Consider the following 17,258-nt stretch of genomic DNA (forward strand, 5'->3'; position numbering starts at 1 on the left):
TCTTTGGATTAACACGTCTCAAAAAAGGAGATTAAAAGCATTAATAGAAAGTTAACTGTGGATAAGAGGAGAGTAAAAGAGTGGATTTTGATGCATTGAATGATTTATTTTCGGCAAAAACGAAGCTCAAATTGGGCGTTAAGAAGCAAATGGGGTTATTAGCTTCTGAAGACATAAACTTGAAGAAGACAAGTTTGAGAATGGAGAAGAACGGAACAATGAAGAAAGCTAACAATGCTTCATTTGGGGGCTGTAGAATTTTGAAGTATCTGTGCATGTCACCAAAGTCTAAAGTTGATAATGGCTCTAGCAGAACTTCTGGTATAAATTCCTTTCAATGTTCTTTTTTAGTTTTTTTCCCTTTTAATCTTCTTGAAAATAACCCGCTTGTATGACATTTCTTTTATAGCTGATTTGGTTTTCCTTGTCATGTTGATAACACCATTTTCTTTGGGCAGCTTAAGTTCTTTTGCTTCAAATAATAATGCTGTATCTCTAGCAAATGGGGTTTATTTAGTCACATCATGATGGTAAAAGCAGTTCATTTTTGGATGGTTAGTATTAAATCCATTGATGTTCAATGTGCTTCCATGAGATAAACTTGATTAGCATTGACATTGTCAATGGAGAATGGTTATTCTTTGAACCAATTAACCTACCTGACTACGGCCGCCCCCTCCTTCAGCGCGCCCACACACACACCCCCAGAAAAAAAGGGAAAAAAAAAGCTGAAATATGCAACTTTTTCCCTGCTTAGGAACTCTTTAAAGTTTGTCGAACCCTAAAGCAAAGTAGGAGCACCATCATTGAGTCTCCAAATAAGGGGGAAAACACTTCAGTGTTTTTCTCGTTAGGGAATTTTTTACCTCATCTGAATATGTCAACTGTCATTTACTAAATGTCCATCTCCAACACATGTCTTAGCATGTTGGCGGGAGATCTGTTTTGCAGTGAAATGCCTAAATCAGTTGTGTCTGTGTTAACAGAGAGGGGATGTTATATCTGATGAATTTTGAGTTATTTTCTTCTGTAAATATGCTAAAGAATAAGATCATGTTCTACTCCTAATATTCATGTGAGAATTAGTTTTCTTATGTGGTTAATAAGCAGCTTTATATGTGTGCATAAAGCTTTACTTTGGAATTTGGCACCATTGCTCATAGTTTTTGAATGTTCCAACTAAATCTTAAGATGAGACCACCAGAGATCCTCCCGTTGCTCCAACTTTGTCATCTTCGACAACCAGTGATGTCGAATCATCTACTCCAACCACTCCTAATAGAGGCAAGGAACTGGAAATCGCTTCCCAGCTTCGAAACTTTGCTTTTAATGAGCTGAAGTTGGCAACAAGGAACTTCAAACGTGAAAGTCTTCTTGGAGTGGGCGGCTTTGGCCCTGTTTACAAAGGGTGGATCAATGAGAATGGAAGTTCACCAGTGAAACCCGGCACTGGACTTCCTGTTGCAGTAAAGACTCTCAATAAAAATGGACTTCAGGGTCATAAAGAGTGGCTCGTATGTAACTTTCTTGATTTTGTCTTCATTTTCTGGACTTTGAAGGTCTAATGCTGTATTTATTTTATTTATGTCCATTCACAAGTTATCGTCGTTTGACAGGCTGAAGTAAACTTTCTTGGCAATCTCCACCATCAGAATTTGGTTAAATTAGTTGGTTATTGCATGGAAGACGATCAGAGGCTGCTCGTCTATGAGTTTATGGCTCGTGGAAGTTTGGAGAACCACTTATTCAGAAGTATGTTCCACGTTATACCTGTGCTTTTCTGTATGTTTTGCTTGACAATTAGCATTTTCTGCGTAAATCTCTTCCATAATAGAATATGTAGCATATAAGTTCTCCATTAGGCTGCGTTAGTGGTAAAAATGTTTAAAGATTATGTTTTATATTGTTCGTTTTAGATTGTTCTATGCACTTACTACTCCTTACGGGCTTATGAATCATCTTTGGCCGACTAGTATCTTTATTTTTTATGCATTTGATATTAACCCTAACTTAGTTTCAGCATTTACTTGCAATCATAAATTATTACGTTTTGATGGTTAGGAAATTGCTGCATTATGGCATCTTTCTAATTTTGTTTTGAGTTTTCTTTTTGGTGTTCTGTAGCAAAACTAGAGGAAGATATGATAGATTTTGACTAGAAAAAGATTGTACCAACTAACATTCTGCTATCCATCTAAGATTGGTTTAACATATTACAAGCAGTTGGTACAAGAATTAATAACTCATCTGATTTGAAGTGAAATTGCATTTAGGTGTTATCACCAGGTTTGTCCAGAAACTTACTAATATTAGGTTTTGGTGCATAAAATTAACTAAAGTGCATGTAGGAGGTCTTTTCTTTATTCACCTTGTAAATATTCTACTCGTTTACCAAAGACAGATTAGTGGATGAGATTAATAAACAGACAGAGCTGTTAAGTTGCATGTAGCTAGAACAACCAAGCTAAGCAAGATACTTAGTACAACTTTCAGATATAAAAATTTGTACAAGATTACACATTAGATGCATTCATTCCCTGCCATTTAATGAGATCCCAAAATGGTTAATCACTTCTGATAAAATGGTTACCCTCTTGAAATTGCAATTTATACCTTACCTACTCCGACATGAGGTCGTGCACTCTCTAAACCGTACGTATTTAATGAATTCTAGCTATTCTTCTAAAGGTATTTCTACTTATTAACATAATGTGAGCATTGATAAAGAGCATTTAGGCTCAACTTGCTGCATGGAAACCATAACCTATATGTTTGGATATGAATTAAAGCTCAGTTGGACATGAACTACTGCCAAGCATGCTATATTGGAAATAGAAATATCATTAGGACTCTACTTTAATGGTAGAAAACCAGCTGAGATAGATATGCCCTAAATAGCTCCTACTCAAAACTGTACATAGAGTTTCCTCCTTATATGACTCCGCTAGTGATGGAGGTTTGTGATAGTTAAGGATGAGGTAAAACTAAATAGTTGTAATTGTAACAATTATCCCATAGTTGTGCCTTAAATAACTTGCTCGAAAGGATGTACTTGACGATAGCTCATGCAGGAGCTTGGTAATAATGGTGTACGTTTGTACTTATCATGACAAGAGCGAGTTGCTCTAGTGGTGAGCACCCTCCACTTCCAACCAAGAGGTTGTGAGTTCGAGTCACCCCAAGAGCAAGAGGTTGTTGTTTGTACTTATCATAATATTAATTTAAGTACTACAACATTATTATTGTTCTTGTTATTGTTATTGGTATGTGCACACTTGCACCATTAATAAGTACATCAAATTCAGGGTTATCAAAATAGGGTCAGCTTTTGGGGTCACAGGTAGTATGGGGGTAGTACGTTGAGGCTCATATTTCCAAACATCTATGCTAGAAGGAGATGACAGTACATAAGGTATGGAGGAGGCACGAAGGAGATGCTCTTTGAGACCTAAGATTTTGGAGGAACCTCATTGCAAAATTTCAAAACCTAGTTGAACAATTTTACAATATTAATACACCCAGGTAGTCAGGACTTGTGTAGATGGAGACCGGGAGCAACGGATCATTCCCGTTTCGATTATATTACCTTAAGCTCTTCGTCAAGGAAGAATTTCCCACACCTATCTATCTAGATACTGGCGGTGCCAAGAAATATTTGCTTCTTTACATGGCTCACAGTGAGGGGTGCAATCTTAATAGCGAAAAACTTGAGGAAGAGGAGGAACTACATCAATTGGTGTTTCACGTGTAAAATATCCGGATGTGAATAATCTCCGTTTGTATAGGCTGTATCTCGGTTATGGTGGGAGTTATTGAGGTAGTTCAACTTACGATGGACGATGGCAGGCATAATGAAGGAAGCATTTTCCAAAAAGAAGATAGAGAAGACGTAAGTCGTGGAAAATTGCTCCTCAAGCCCTCATGAGGTCCTTTGGAAAGAGAGAAGTATGAGTGCTTTTGAACTGATAGAGAGTGACTTTCAACATTTAAGGAATAGTCTCTTATCCCTAGGTTCATTTTAGAGCGCCGGTGAGGTTCCTGGCGTATGGATGATTGGGTATCTTTGCTAGAGACTCATATTCTTATTATAGATTCTCTACCTTTTATACCGCTTATATACGGGAGTATTTCCACCATTAATGAAATTATTTTTACCTTATCAAATAGTAATGATAATTATTATTGTGTAACAATTTGTGTATGCATGCTAAATTTTGCATTTGGCTTCAAAGAGGCAGAGGTCATATTGGTGGCCTGTACAAGCTAGCAAGGGGTTGGCATGCAACATTAGTGGATGAGAAATGGAAGGTTGGGAAAAAATTTAGTATGGTAGGGTCCACATGGAAAATCTGCATTAAGTTAGTGTGAATCGCTTGAGTAGAAGTACAATGATGGATAATTCAGAAGATTTAATATTTCTGTCTATGAAAGATGTGAAATGGTACTTCTATTAGAGAGCTTAAATGATGAACATATCTTATTCAAAACTAGTGATGTCTAACTAGTACCAAGGTGATGAAAAGACATGTGAGGGTAATATCAGAAACAGGTGACATTAGTGTTGACCGGTGAGAAATTTAGGTTATGTACGTAATGCGTTAAATGAGTGAGACTATAGATGGATTTGATTTTAGCTAACCGTTAGTAGTCCTTTTTCCAACCCGACCTCAGCTTTAAAGGGCTCATGCAAGAGATTGATAATATTTCTTGGAATTATGCATTTCTGCCTTTTTGGGGTGTTGCTATAACTTTGAACAGTTTTGCATGAAACTAACTAGAAACTAGAAGGAAAAGATGAGACTTTAGTTATAGGTCTTATTGAGTGCCTCCTGGGACTAGGCCAATAAGTTATGCCTGTCATAGGGTTTCATCTGTAGAATTTGATTTTTCGTATTCAGATTGTTCTAAAGTTACTTGCGAACCTTGTAATTGTTTGTATTTTGTCCCTAATGTGCATAACTTTGTATAATGGATTGAATTCATGCTGTTTTTTCTGAAAATGAAAAAAGAATTTTAATCATCCTTGTACTGTGTGAAGATAGACCACTACCTTGCAAAATATGCTTCCTCTGGTTGATTCAAAATGTTGTCCACCTCATTTGAATAGAAAGATTTCTCCTTTAAATTATTTATCTTTAGTTTCTTCTACTTTGAATATCAGCCTGCTAAACCTTAAAAATTTCACATGACCTTAAAGCCTACTCTGAGGTTCCCCTCCCTCCAAAGTATCATATTATCTGGAATCTTCTTATTATTGCCATACTTGGCCGTAATAGTATCTGCAGAATCGGAGCAGAGATGGTAGGTATATCATAATTTATTGCTGTCATCCAGTTATATACGTAGTTTTCCGTTCCGTGACCATAAGAGGACTGCATTTACCTCTACATTACTTTGTTTTCTATACAGATGAACCACTTAGATATGTTATATCAACTCATCAGCTTTTTGTAGTTCTTATTGCATATTTTACGTTTATGTCAGTTCTTTCTACTCTCTGTCTACTTCCCATATTCTCTTTCTCTGTTCTGCAGGGTCCATGCCTCTTCCTTGGTGCGTCAGGATGAAAATAGCATTAGGGGCAGCACAGGGCCTTGCCTATCTTCATGAAGAAGCTGAAAAACCAGTTATATATCGAGATTTTAAAGCATCGAACGTCTTATTAGATGCGGTAATTATTTTAAATTCTTGACACGCTATGAATCTTCTCTGCATATCCCCATAGTTACTACTTTGATATATTCAAATATCTTTCTATTATTGTTACTGTCATTCCAGAACTACAACGCGAAGCTTTCAGACTTTGGGCTGGCCAGAGATGGCCCTGAGGGCGATAAGACGCATGTTTCAACCCGTGTAATGGGAACATATGGCTACGCTGCTCCAGAGTATGTGATGACTGGTAAGTTGAAAATTATCTTCCTTTTTTTTCTTTTCTTTTTTTCTTCTTTTCAAACTGTGCTGTCCTTGGGAAAACAATGCATTTCTCAGGCTTTGTGCAAGCTTCAAATCTTTTGCTATGGTAGTATTCCAAGAAAGTCTTTTCAAGGTTCAGATTTTATTGGAGAAGGAAAGGTGCTTTTGGAATCTGCAACCATTAATTAACTCCTTTTTTAACGAGTTTGACAGTTTGACACTAGGGAGGAGGTAATTTAGTCCCCCAGTGTATGGCCGGGATTGAATTATGAAGGAATACACAGATCCCATTGTGAACTTATGTTAGTTTGTTATAGGAATACATGGCCCATGGATTGGAGAGGGAAATGTAGTTTTGAATTTTTATTCTTGGATAGGGTAAACCAAGTTGTGCTTATTAAATGGTAGGGCCAAAATTCAACCTCGTGATCTTGTACCCAAATTAGACCGCCTATTCATTTTCTTGCTTTCTTTCTAATCTTTCCTTTTTCTCCCTTCGTCAGAGGGTGTGGGGGATGGGATTTAAAGTACGAAAAGATGTTTACTCACATGTCCTAAAGATATAATGGCATGAAGTACTGGTTATATTTGGCCTTTTATAGGAGGTTTTCATATTTATTGAGCTGCCATATCCTGTGCTGCAATCGACAGTACTAAATACAAGACACTCATAATTACCTTAAAGTTGGTCATTATGTCGTGCATCACGAGTAAAGATTCCATTTTTATTCATACGTTCACTATACAGTAGAAAATATAGGACACCAATAAATTACTTATATTTATTTGGCTGTAATCCCAGAACCATATCAATGTTTGGTCTCCGCTGTTCAGAGTTTCATGCTTCAGGGGTGTCAAGTATTATGATATTAGCAGCAATATGCTAGATACGGGACGATTAGCCCTGCAGAACAATTTTATTTAAACACCATAGAATTGCTATTGTTGTAAGTAGGATAATCTCTTGATGGTTTTGCAGTATATTACCTGATTATTGACACTATTATACTTTTGGCAGGGCATCTGTCAATGAAAAGTGATGTATATAGCTTTGGAGTGGTTTTCCTTGAGATACTGACTGGCCGAAGAGCCATGGACAAGAGCAGGCCAAGGGGTGAACATAACTTAGTGGCATGGGCAAAACCATTTCTTTCAGATAGGCATCAATTTTGTCAGATTATAGATCCTTGTCTCGAAGGCCACTTCTCAAAGAGAGGAGCATTTAGGTCTACTGAGATTGCAGCGCGCTGTCTTAGAAGGAGTGCCAAAAACAGACCTCATATGAGTGAAGTCGTTGAAATGCTGAAGCCTCTGCCTTTACTGAAAGACATTGCCAAATTTCCTGAAGTGCAAGTTAAAGATGTTGTCAACCCAAATGGCAAGAAGATCAATAAAGTGCAAGCTGGGGTTGTAGCAAAGAGTAATGCAGCTCAGAGCCTCTCTTCACCAAATGGTTCATATGCCTCAGCATCTAACTATACCCTCACTTACCAACCATAAAAAAGTTAACTAGGTTAACAGAGAAGCGACTTAGCGTTTGCTGTTTACTGGTTTCTTCTCAGCCTAGTCGTGCTGATGAAAAGATGTTATAGTATGCTGGAAGCAGAAGGGGAAACTTCAAGTGCATCCTTAAAGAAGAAACTTTATTTGATGCAACCTGTAACTAATTAGTATGCTTGTGCTTCCTTATCTAATTTGAAAACTGAGACTTCTTTTTATGGAGATTAGACTTTTGTTTTGAAATGCAGGTCCAAGTGTTGGTCATCCATTTTGCTAATAGGTTTCAATAGTAATTTCTTTATCACCTCCAGGATAAATCATTTCTATTGCCTACCTTACTATTCCTGATGATGATGGTGATGTGGGTGCATTCCATGAGACCGCCTTTCAGAAACTAATGATTTATGATCATATAGTTTTGGTTTATTTCATGCAGAGGCGGCATCAATGGTGGTTCGTGCAAGAGAAATTACAAATTGCAGTGTGACCCGAGATTTAGGATTGCTCCGTAAGCAATCTAGGGTGTATTTGGTAAGTCATTTTCTGATGTTTGGTTACTAGAAAATATTTTCCACTCAGAAATCAAGCACTAGAAAACATTTTCCATGGAAAATGACATCCGTTGTACCAAACACACTCATAGTGACTAGGATAACTATATCCTGAGCATTGACTCATGTTAGGGAGGCTGTAACCTTGGTTCTGTGAAATCCTTTAGGAATTTATTTTGCGTAGACACAGCTTCTTGGATGTCCTCCAAAGGAATATTACTAGAGCCTATATTCCGAAGTTGCAAAATAAACTTCAGCAGCCATGAAATTGGCTCAGCTCTGCATTAATAGTAGATAATAGTAAAACCTATAGTTTAAGCATCAGTAACCAAATAATGTAAAGATATAACAAACAGAAGGTTTTGGTTGAACACTCTGCTTGCTACCCAGTTTCTGTTGCGACTTCGTATCAACAACTTTCTTTGGTGGTTGTGGAAGTGGCCCCCGAAAGCGAGAATTAAATAGGTAAACTGATTAGTTCGCATAACATAGTTTAAAAAGGTAAGATTTTGTTTCTAAAAATAATCAATGCATTTGTGTCCAGAATAAACTCGAAGATTAGTGAGTTGTACCTTTACCAATCTCATTTTGGAATGTAGCAATAGCTTTTTGTTTCTAATTGTGCTGTTTCACCTTCTTTAATACTCCATGATTTAGATTTTACTTCTACTAACTAGATTCATTAGTTGTTATTATGCAATGTATAATGTTTAGAAGGGTAGGAACAGAATTATGCCAACAACATATCTTATGCAAAACATGCCACCTATGAAAATGCAGACTATTTTTATGAAGCAATGTGATCAGAACACTCAATGGAGACTATTAACTAAAAACAAGTTCTGATATATCTGAAAGCAGTTGTCTGAAAACTCCATTAAAACACAACTGTATTGAGTCCAAATGTCAGGTATATTATTCGTTAGGAAGAACATTTAACCTTAACACAAATATCAATTTATGCAGAAGATACAAAAGACACAAAATTAATATAAGCATTCTAGTATTTCTTGATGGAGAATGTGTACAAGACGGAGTGGACGTTGGTCTTTCCGGGAGTCACAATAGTCGAAGGGAAATTTGGATGATTGACAGCATCCGGGAACCCTTGAGTCTCCAAACACAAGGCTGAATGAGGTTGATATACATATCCACCTTTTCCCTTTGTGTTAATGACGAAGTTTGCAGTGTAAAATTGCACACCAGGTGCAGTCGCTTTTATATCCATCACTCTTCCTGACTTCTTATCATAAACAATCGCCACGGGCTTCATCTTTTTACTGCTGTCAAGTGCATAGTTGATGTCATATCCATTTTGGATTTTGTTGATCCTGCTCCCCACCTTATGGGGTTTCAGGAAGTCGTAGGGCGTGTTCTTGACAGGGGATATTTCGCCTGTAGGAATGTGTTGTTTATCTAATGGAGTGATGTGTGATGCATAGATTTGAAGAACTTGGGACAAAACATCGCCAGTGTTGTGACCACCAATGTTCCAGTAAGGGTGGTGAGACAGGTTAATTGGAGTGGCCTTGTTTAGAGCTCTTGCCTTAAATACCACGCTAAGTTTGTAAGGATCTTTCAATGCATAGGTAACAGAGACAAGAACATCACCAGGAAATCCTACATAAGAAAGCAATGGAGTTTACCCGTAATGTCATGCTTTTATCAACAAAAATATCTACAAAAATATCATGACATGTTTAAAATCACAAGTTATAAAAGCCTTAGTTCTTAAATTTCGTATCCATATCCAGTCAACTACGCCACATGAACTGAAATAAAGGATGTAATTGTCTTGAATGGATACGAAGATTTACCTTCTTCACCATCAGCACTGTAGTAGGTTAGAGTTATGTAAGGACTTGGACCATGTCGCACGTACTTGCTCACCTTCCAGACAACTTTGCTAAATCCTTTAAGACCACCTATATTTTTGAAGTTTTATTTACATCAGAGACAGAGAAAGGAAATTTGGCTAAAGTGAGAGAAAGAAATTAAAGGAAATATAGCGAGAGTACCATGTAACATGTTTACGCCTTCATTGGCAACAAGCTTATAATGGGTGCCATTCAAAGTAAATTGAGCACCACCAATCCGGTTAGCAACCCTTCCAAGTGCGGCTCCAAAGTAACTCGTATCATTCTGCACCAAATTTTGTTCTTAAGTGAAAACAGACGGAGCTAAATATCCTTCAGTATACTTCACATCAATCCAAAAGATGGGAGGTTTAGGGCCTAGGGGAGATATTATAGGCTTGGGACCCGGTCTTTGTTGAAGGAACTACAATTAGACAATGTCAAATGACTATGGAGACATTGGCACAATTCAAGGCAGGAGCGGCTCAACAAATTTAGTGACTTAAAGTCGAACATTATGTGAAGAAGTTTTTAGAAAAGAGCAAGGTTGGGATAGACGCATTGAGTACAATGGACAAACAAACGTGAACTAACCTTGTATTCCTTGATGGTGTCATATCCCAGAACAACATCGCCTATTTTTCCTGGAAAGGATCAACACAAGGTAAAACTGATTTCTTCAAGGAATAGCAGAAAACAGTACTGATAAACACATCAAGAAGGTTCAAACAAAAGCAGATTTAAAACAGGACTACGTTTTCTGGAAGATGGAATTTTTTTAATTAACCATTTGATATACCCTACTGACTAATACAGATTCGCGACCTATTGAAGGTGAATGCTACTACAATGGCTTTCTTCATTCATACGGCTCGAACCCGAGACTTATGGTTAAGAAGGGTGATGAAAGATGGGATTGATGAAGATAGAAGACAGACAGACATACCATGCTTATCAGGAAGAAAAACGGAGATGATTGAGGCACCATAATTGGTGATCTTAACAGAGAAATCTCCTTTCTTGATCTCATATATCCCTATCTTGCGCCCTCTAACACTAGCAGCAGCACACAGATGAAGAATGAACAAACAGATCAACAAATTAATCTTTGAAGACATAGTCAGCTCCTGTATTTTTGAGACTTTAGAGTGTTTTAGTGCAGCTTCTCCAGCCTTGAATTTATGCACTCCTCGGATTCATCTGGCATTATTCTGGAATTAGATTATTACCTGCATGTGAACAAAAAAGAACTTGTCTGCCTAAATAATCTGCGTGTAACCGGGATAACCCCGTATAAAATGGACAATGATGAGTCCAGTCTAAGAATTGACACAGTCAAGTTAGCCGTCTCTATTATTTATGTATAGTTAACTTCTGAAGTAGCTGTTTGCATTGACTTGTGAATACAAAAAATGGTACCCACGTTGGCGTGATTCTTATTCTGGAAATAATCAAAACTTTTCCCATAATTTGGCATAAAATATATATTAAACTCAACCACTTGTTCCTCCATTTCTTGAACTAGATCTACTCTGTAAATACCTCGGAGGTCGTAAATTTAGATTTTAATTGCCCTTCACCAAAATTAAAACAGATCATTAGTGTTATTCATATTGTAGTCCTTCGGGTTGTGTTTAGATTTTGTTTTAATACTCTGCTTGTTACCCTGTTTCTTTTGCAACTTTGCATGATTGCATCAACAATTTGGTAGGACAGGATCAATGTCAAAAGCATATCTTTGGCAGTGGCGAAGCCAGGAAATTCAATAAGGGTGTTCAAACCTTTGCCAGTGGGCTATGTAAGGGTGTTCAAAGTCTATTTTTAATCAATAACAAGTAATATTTTACCTTATACGGAGTATAATTTTTCGGCAAAGGGTGGTCTTGATTGAACGTAGCTTCGCCCCTGATCTTTGGTAAAAACTATTTAAAGAAATCTCAACTGAGACTATTAACAGGACACAAACTTACGAATTTTAACTGGGTCTAGAAAAAAACTACTCCATCTGTTTCAAAAAGATTGACAGTATTTCCTTATTAGTCTGTTTTTCAAAAAGACTAACACCTTTCAATATTTCCTTAATAAGAAGCAGTTATTGTCATACAAGTGATATGACAGGTTTCAGACCACAAGTTTCAAAAGTATTACAGCCACACAAATGCTATGGCTTATTTAAGACCACATATCTCAAAAATCTTCTTTTGTTATTAATATTTGTGTCAAATCAAACTAAAACAATCTCTTTGAAACGGAGGGAGTATCAATTATTCTAAATGTAGGTGTTTTATTTGTCACAAAGAACATATAATAGTCAATTTCATCCATGGTCATTGAACTTTTGTGTTTGTTACCCAAAAGTCACTTTTTTTTTGTTACGTAAAAGTCATTTAACTTTGTGTTCATTACTCAAAAGTCTCTATTCTTTTTTTTGTTACACAAAAATCATTTTACTTTGCTCTAGTTATCACAAAAGTCACATTTGCCAGATTTTATAATATTTTTACTTGAAAAGTCTATTATACCCTTGATATTATATAAATCTTCCTATTTATATAATACCTTCTATATTATATATTATATAATATATTTTTAACCTAGGTATTTTATTTATAACTAAAATATTTTAATATTATTTTATTTATTATTTTTATAATATATACGTACATTTAATTTTTCCTTAACTAATTTATTTTTACTTTTTACCTGTGTTTTACCCGCCCGAACGTACCAACAAGTTTGAAATCATAAAATGGACTTGCTCGAATCCTCGGAACGCGTAAAACAACATCAAAACTAAGAATGATACCCCAAACCAAATGGATTCAACTTAGAATTTTGAAATTCTTCAAACTCACTTCGAACACGCCGAAACATACTTAAACTACTCAGATTAACAACAAATTTTGCGTGCAACTCTTAAATCACCATACGGAACTATTTCCAGGCTCGAAATTCCAAACGGACCTCGATTACTCCAAAACATACTCAAAACCAAATTTAAATAACTTTAAAACCTTCAATTAGTCAACTTTCACTGTTAAGTGCCGAAACGCCCCGGGTTGTCCAAAACCCGACCCGAACGTACTCCCAAGTCAAAAATCATCATACGAACCTATTGGAACCGTCAAATCTCGATTCCGGTGTTGTTTCCTAAAAATGTTGACCGAAGTCAAACTTGATCTTTTAAAGCCAAACTAAGGAACCAAGTGTTCCGATTTCAACCAAAACCCTTCTAAATCCCGAACTAACCATCCTCGCAAGTCATAAAACAATAAAAGCACATATGGGGAGTCTTATTTAGGGGAATGGGGTTCTAGAAGGTAAAATGATCGATTGAGTCGTTACAAGTGGTTAAGAACGTTGACGTGAGATTTGTTCATAGTAAAGTTACTTACAAATTTAATAACGCTACCAATATATCTTAAAAATTAACGTTAAGAAAAAATTAAATATACAAATATATTATAAAAATAATAAATAAAATAATATTAAGTTATTTTAGTTATAAATAAAATACCTAGGTAAAAATATATTATATAGTATATAATATAGAAGGTATTATATAAATATGAAGATTTATATAATATCAAGGGCATAATAGACTTTTTAAGTAAAAATATTATAAAATCTGGCAAATGTGACTTTTGTGATAACTAGAGCAAAGTAAAATGATTTTTGTATAACAAAAGAAAGAAAAATGACTTTTGAGTAATGAACACAAAGTTAAATGATTTTTACGTAAAAAAAAAAAAAGTGATTTTTGAGTAACAAACACAAAAGTTCAATGACCATGGATAAAATTAACTCAACATATAACCTTGACAGAAACATCAATTTATGCAGAAGATACAAATGCCAGAAGCATAATGGAAATTTTAAAAAAAAAATATAAGCATTGTAGTACTCCTACTTTTTTATGGAGAACGTATACAAAACAGAGTGGACGTATTTCTCTCCCGGATTTACAATTGTCGACGGGAAATTAGGGTGATTCACAGCGTCAGGGAACACTAGAGTCTCCAAAGACAATGCTGAATGAGGTTGATAAACAAAACCACCTTTCCCTTTTATATTATTAACCCCATTTGCAGTGTAGAATTGGACACCAGGTGCAGATGCTTGTACATCCATCACTCTTCCTGATTTCTTATCATAAACTATTCCCACGGGTTTCATTTTTTCATTGCTGTCAAGTACATAGTTGATGTCATATCCATTTTTGAGTTTATTGATCCTGCTCCTCACTTTACGGGGTTTCAAGAAATCATACGGCGTGTTCTTGACGGGGGCAATTTCGCCTGTGGGAATGAGCTGTTTATCTACTAGGGTGATGTGTGATCCAAAAATTTGAAGAACTTGGGACAAGACGTCGCCACTGTTGTGTCCACCAATGTTCCAGTAAGGGTGGTGAGACAGGTTAATTGGAGTGGCCTTGTTCAGTGCTTTTGCCCTAAATACCACGCTAAGTTTGTAGGGATCTTTCAATGCATAGGTAACAGAGGCAAGAACAGCACCAGGAAATCCTACATAAGAAAACAATGGAGTTTATTCAATTCATTAGTGTTCTTCAAAAAGAAGTTACTCCATCAATTGAAACTGAATGTGTAATTGTCTTGTATGGAATACCAAGATTTACCTTCTTCACCATCAGCACTGTAGTAGGTTAGAGTTATGTAAGGACTTGGACTATCTTTCACGTACTTGCTAACTTTCCATACAACTTTGCTAAATCCTTTAGGGCCACCTATATTTTTAAAGTTTCAATTGCATCAGAAACAGAAAGGAAGTTTGGGTAATGGAGGTAAAAGTGGATGAGAAAGCAAAGGCAAAAGGAAATGTATTGAGAGTACCATGCAACATGTTTTTGCCTTCATTGGGGACAAGCTTATAATGGATTCCATTCAAAGTAAATTGAGCACCACCGATCCGGTTAGCAACCCTTCCAAGTGTGGCTCCAAAATAACTTGTATCATTCTGCACCAAATTAGTTTCGTAAGTGAAAATAAACGGGGCTTTTGAATTTCCTTCACATCAATCCAGTAGATGGGAGGTTTAGCGGAGATATTATAGGCTAGGGAAGCAGTCTTAAAAGATACTTATAAAGTAGTTGTACATAATTAGAGGCTGCTGGTGGTGGTGTTGTGTGGTGATAGTAGATAGAGTATTCGTAAGAGATTTCATTCACACAAATTTTCAAATGCAACATCATCTTAGTGATTTTAAGATTATGTACAAGTTTTGAATAAATCAGATATATTCAAAACAAATAAGTGATTGTAAAAGAGAAGAAAATAAATGCATTAATGAATTCAAATTTAAATGATTCAAGTTCAGATTTCCATTAATTGAAAGTAAACCGACTAAATTTCTTTCTATGTACTTCACATCAACCCAAAAGATGGGAGGTTTAGGAAAGAACTATAATTAGACTGTATCAAATGACTATGGATTTTGACATGGTACAATTCAAAGAACCGGTGCCATTGACTCATAACCAGAACAACACTGTAGTAATAAAATAGAAGGCAATCAAAGAAAGGGAAGGCAAGAAGAATATATCCTTCCCTTTCTCTGTTTCTCTTTTTTCTTAATGAGAATATGAAGTAAATTTTTTTCAGAAAAGAGCAAATTGGAATAAACGCATTCAAATACGATGAACAAATTAAAGTGAACTAACCTTGTATTCCTGGATAGTGTCATATCCAAGAACAACATCACCTATTTTTCCTGGAAATTAGCAAATAGCAACACAAGATAAGACTATAGTCTTCAAGGAATAGCAGAAAACAGTACACATATTCACATCAAGAAGGTTGAAACTAAAATACAACAAAAAAAATAACAACCCAGTATAATTCCACTAGTGGGGTCTGAGGAGGGTAGTGTGTACACAGAACTTACCCCTACCCTGGGGTAGAGAGGCTGTTTCCGATACACCCTCGCTCCCTCCCTCCAAGAACTCCCCACCTTGCTCTTGGGGGTGATTCGAACTCAAGTGGAGTTTGCTTACCACTAGATCAACCCACTCCAAAATGGATGTTAAAATAGGAATACATTTTCGGAAAAATTGGGATTTGATTAGGTAAAAGACAGGCATACCATGCTTATCAGGAAGAAGAACAGATATGATTGTGGCACCATAATTGGTGATCTTAACAGAGAAATCTCCTTTCTTGATCTCATAGATCCCTATCTTGTGCCCTCTAACACTAGCGGCAGCCAACAGATGAAAAATGAACAAACAGACCAACAAATTAATCTTTAAAGACATAGTCAACTCTAGTCGTTTTTTAGACTTTGGGGTGTCTTAATGACAACTCTTCAGCCTTTGAATTTATATACTTCTCCACTACCAGTCATCTGGTATTATTTGTGGGATTAGATTATTACCTGCATGTGAACAAAAGAAAACTTGTCTCCCAAATAATCTGCGTGGAAATTGGTTAGCTCCGTAGAAAATGGATAATGATGAGTGTGAAGTCTTAAAATTGACAGTCAAGTTAGCCGTCTCCCATTATTTTATGTAACTAATTGCAGAAGTAGTTTGTGTTGACATGTAAATCCAAATAAAATGGCACCCACGTTGGCGTGATTCGTATTCTGGAAATAATCAAAACTTGGCCCACTATTTGGCTTAAAAGATGGAGAAGCATAATAATCTCAATCACATGTTTCGCCATTTCTTGGATTCTTCTGCTTTTTAAATATCTTAAATTTAGCTTTCAATGTTGGCCCTTCAACCGCATTACAATGAATTATGTGTGTGTTCCATTTTTCCGGTTCATAGGGTCTTACAGCATAAGCATCTATGTTTGCCACGTCTTGTATTTACACCAAACTAAGGAATTTAACCTTAGCCGTTAAAAATTAAAATAAGAATGCATATTACTCAATCATATTAAAGTGATAAATATGTGTATAAAAAATACAATTTCTGCATTTGGTTTGTTATCACTTATCAACAATGGGTGTATGTAAGTTTTTACCTTTAACACTCTTGTTATCATGTTTCTTCTGCGGTTTTGGGTCAACAATTTTACCAAAAACTATTTTGAACACTATTGATTGTCAATCTTCGATAACGGCGCCAAATTTTGACGAGCATAAAACACAACACGAAATTGATGCTCGCTAGTCAAATATAGTATTGTTTAATTATTGTCTCCACAAGAATTGGATTTAAACAATGTTCAAGTAATTTCTAATTTAACGCTATCCAGGAAGATTAACACTTTGGTTGGGATGATTAATAACTAAAATTAATTATAAAAACTAAACAAGCGACAATTGATCACTGAAAGACAAAAGTTGAGCAACACCGAAATAATCAATGGGAGAAATAAGGGTTGTGACAGGATAGGTGCAAGATAGCAATTTGGGATCCAACTCTAGTTCAATTCATATTATTGTTCTAATGATTCTCACGAATTCACTC

The 17,258-nt window shown here is 36.0% G+C and overlaps 3 protein-coding genes across 3 annotated transcripts; 1 reads left to right on the forward strand and 2 right to left on the reverse strand.

The window, feature by feature from the left end:
- LOC104115494 (serine/threonine-protein kinase PBL34-like) lies at positions 1-7,680 on the forward strand. The gene is made up of 6 exons (XM_009626148.4): positions 1-321; positions 1,192-1,514; positions 1,617-1,752; positions 5,535-5,671; positions 5,779-5,902; positions 6,935-7,680. Exons 1-6 carry the CDS (start codon positions 150-152, stop codon positions 7,414-7,416), a joined length of 1,374 nt encoding a protein of 457 aa, XP_009624443.1. The 5' UTR covers positions 1-149; the 3' UTR covers positions 7,417-7,680.
- A 1,135-nt stretch (positions 7,681-8,815) lies between these two features.
- Positions 8,816-11,794, reverse strand: LOC104115499 (uncharacterized). Its single transcript, XM_033661122.2, has 6 exons — positions 11,671-11,794; positions 10,770-11,052; positions 10,418-10,467; positions 9,986-10,109; positions 9,785-9,892; positions 8,816-9,587 (listed from the first exon to the last, which is right to left on the reverse strand). The coding sequence occupies exons 2-6, from the start codon at positions 10,939-10,941 to the stop codon at positions 8,968-8,970; spliced, it is 1,074 nt and encodes a 357-aa protein (XP_033517013.1). The 5' UTR covers positions 10,942-11,052; positions 11,671-11,794; the 3' UTR covers positions 8,816-8,967.
- A 1,807-nt stretch (positions 11,795-13,601) lies between these two features.
- On the reverse strand, positions 13,602-16,302 carry LOC104115498 (uncharacterized). Its single transcript, XM_009626151.4, has 5 exons — positions 15,923-16,302; positions 15,501-15,550; positions 14,674-14,797; positions 14,460-14,567; positions 13,602-14,346 (listed from the first exon to the last, which is right to left on the reverse strand). The coding sequence occupies exons 1-5, from the start codon at positions 16,092-16,094 to the stop codon at positions 13,730-13,732; spliced, it is 1,071 nt and encodes a 356-aa protein (XP_009624446.1). The 5' UTR covers positions 16,095-16,302; the 3' UTR covers positions 13,602-13,729.
- Between the last annotated feature and the right edge of the window lie 956 nt (positions 16,303-17,258).

Source organism: Nicotiana tomentosiformis, chromosome 2, assembly GCF_000390325.3.
Source record: "Nicotiana tomentosiformis chromosome 2, ASM39032v3, whole genome shotgun sequence".
NCBI classification, from domain to species: Eukaryota; Viridiplantae; Streptophyta; class Magnoliopsida; order Solanales; family Solanaceae; genus Nicotiana; species Nicotiana tomentosiformis.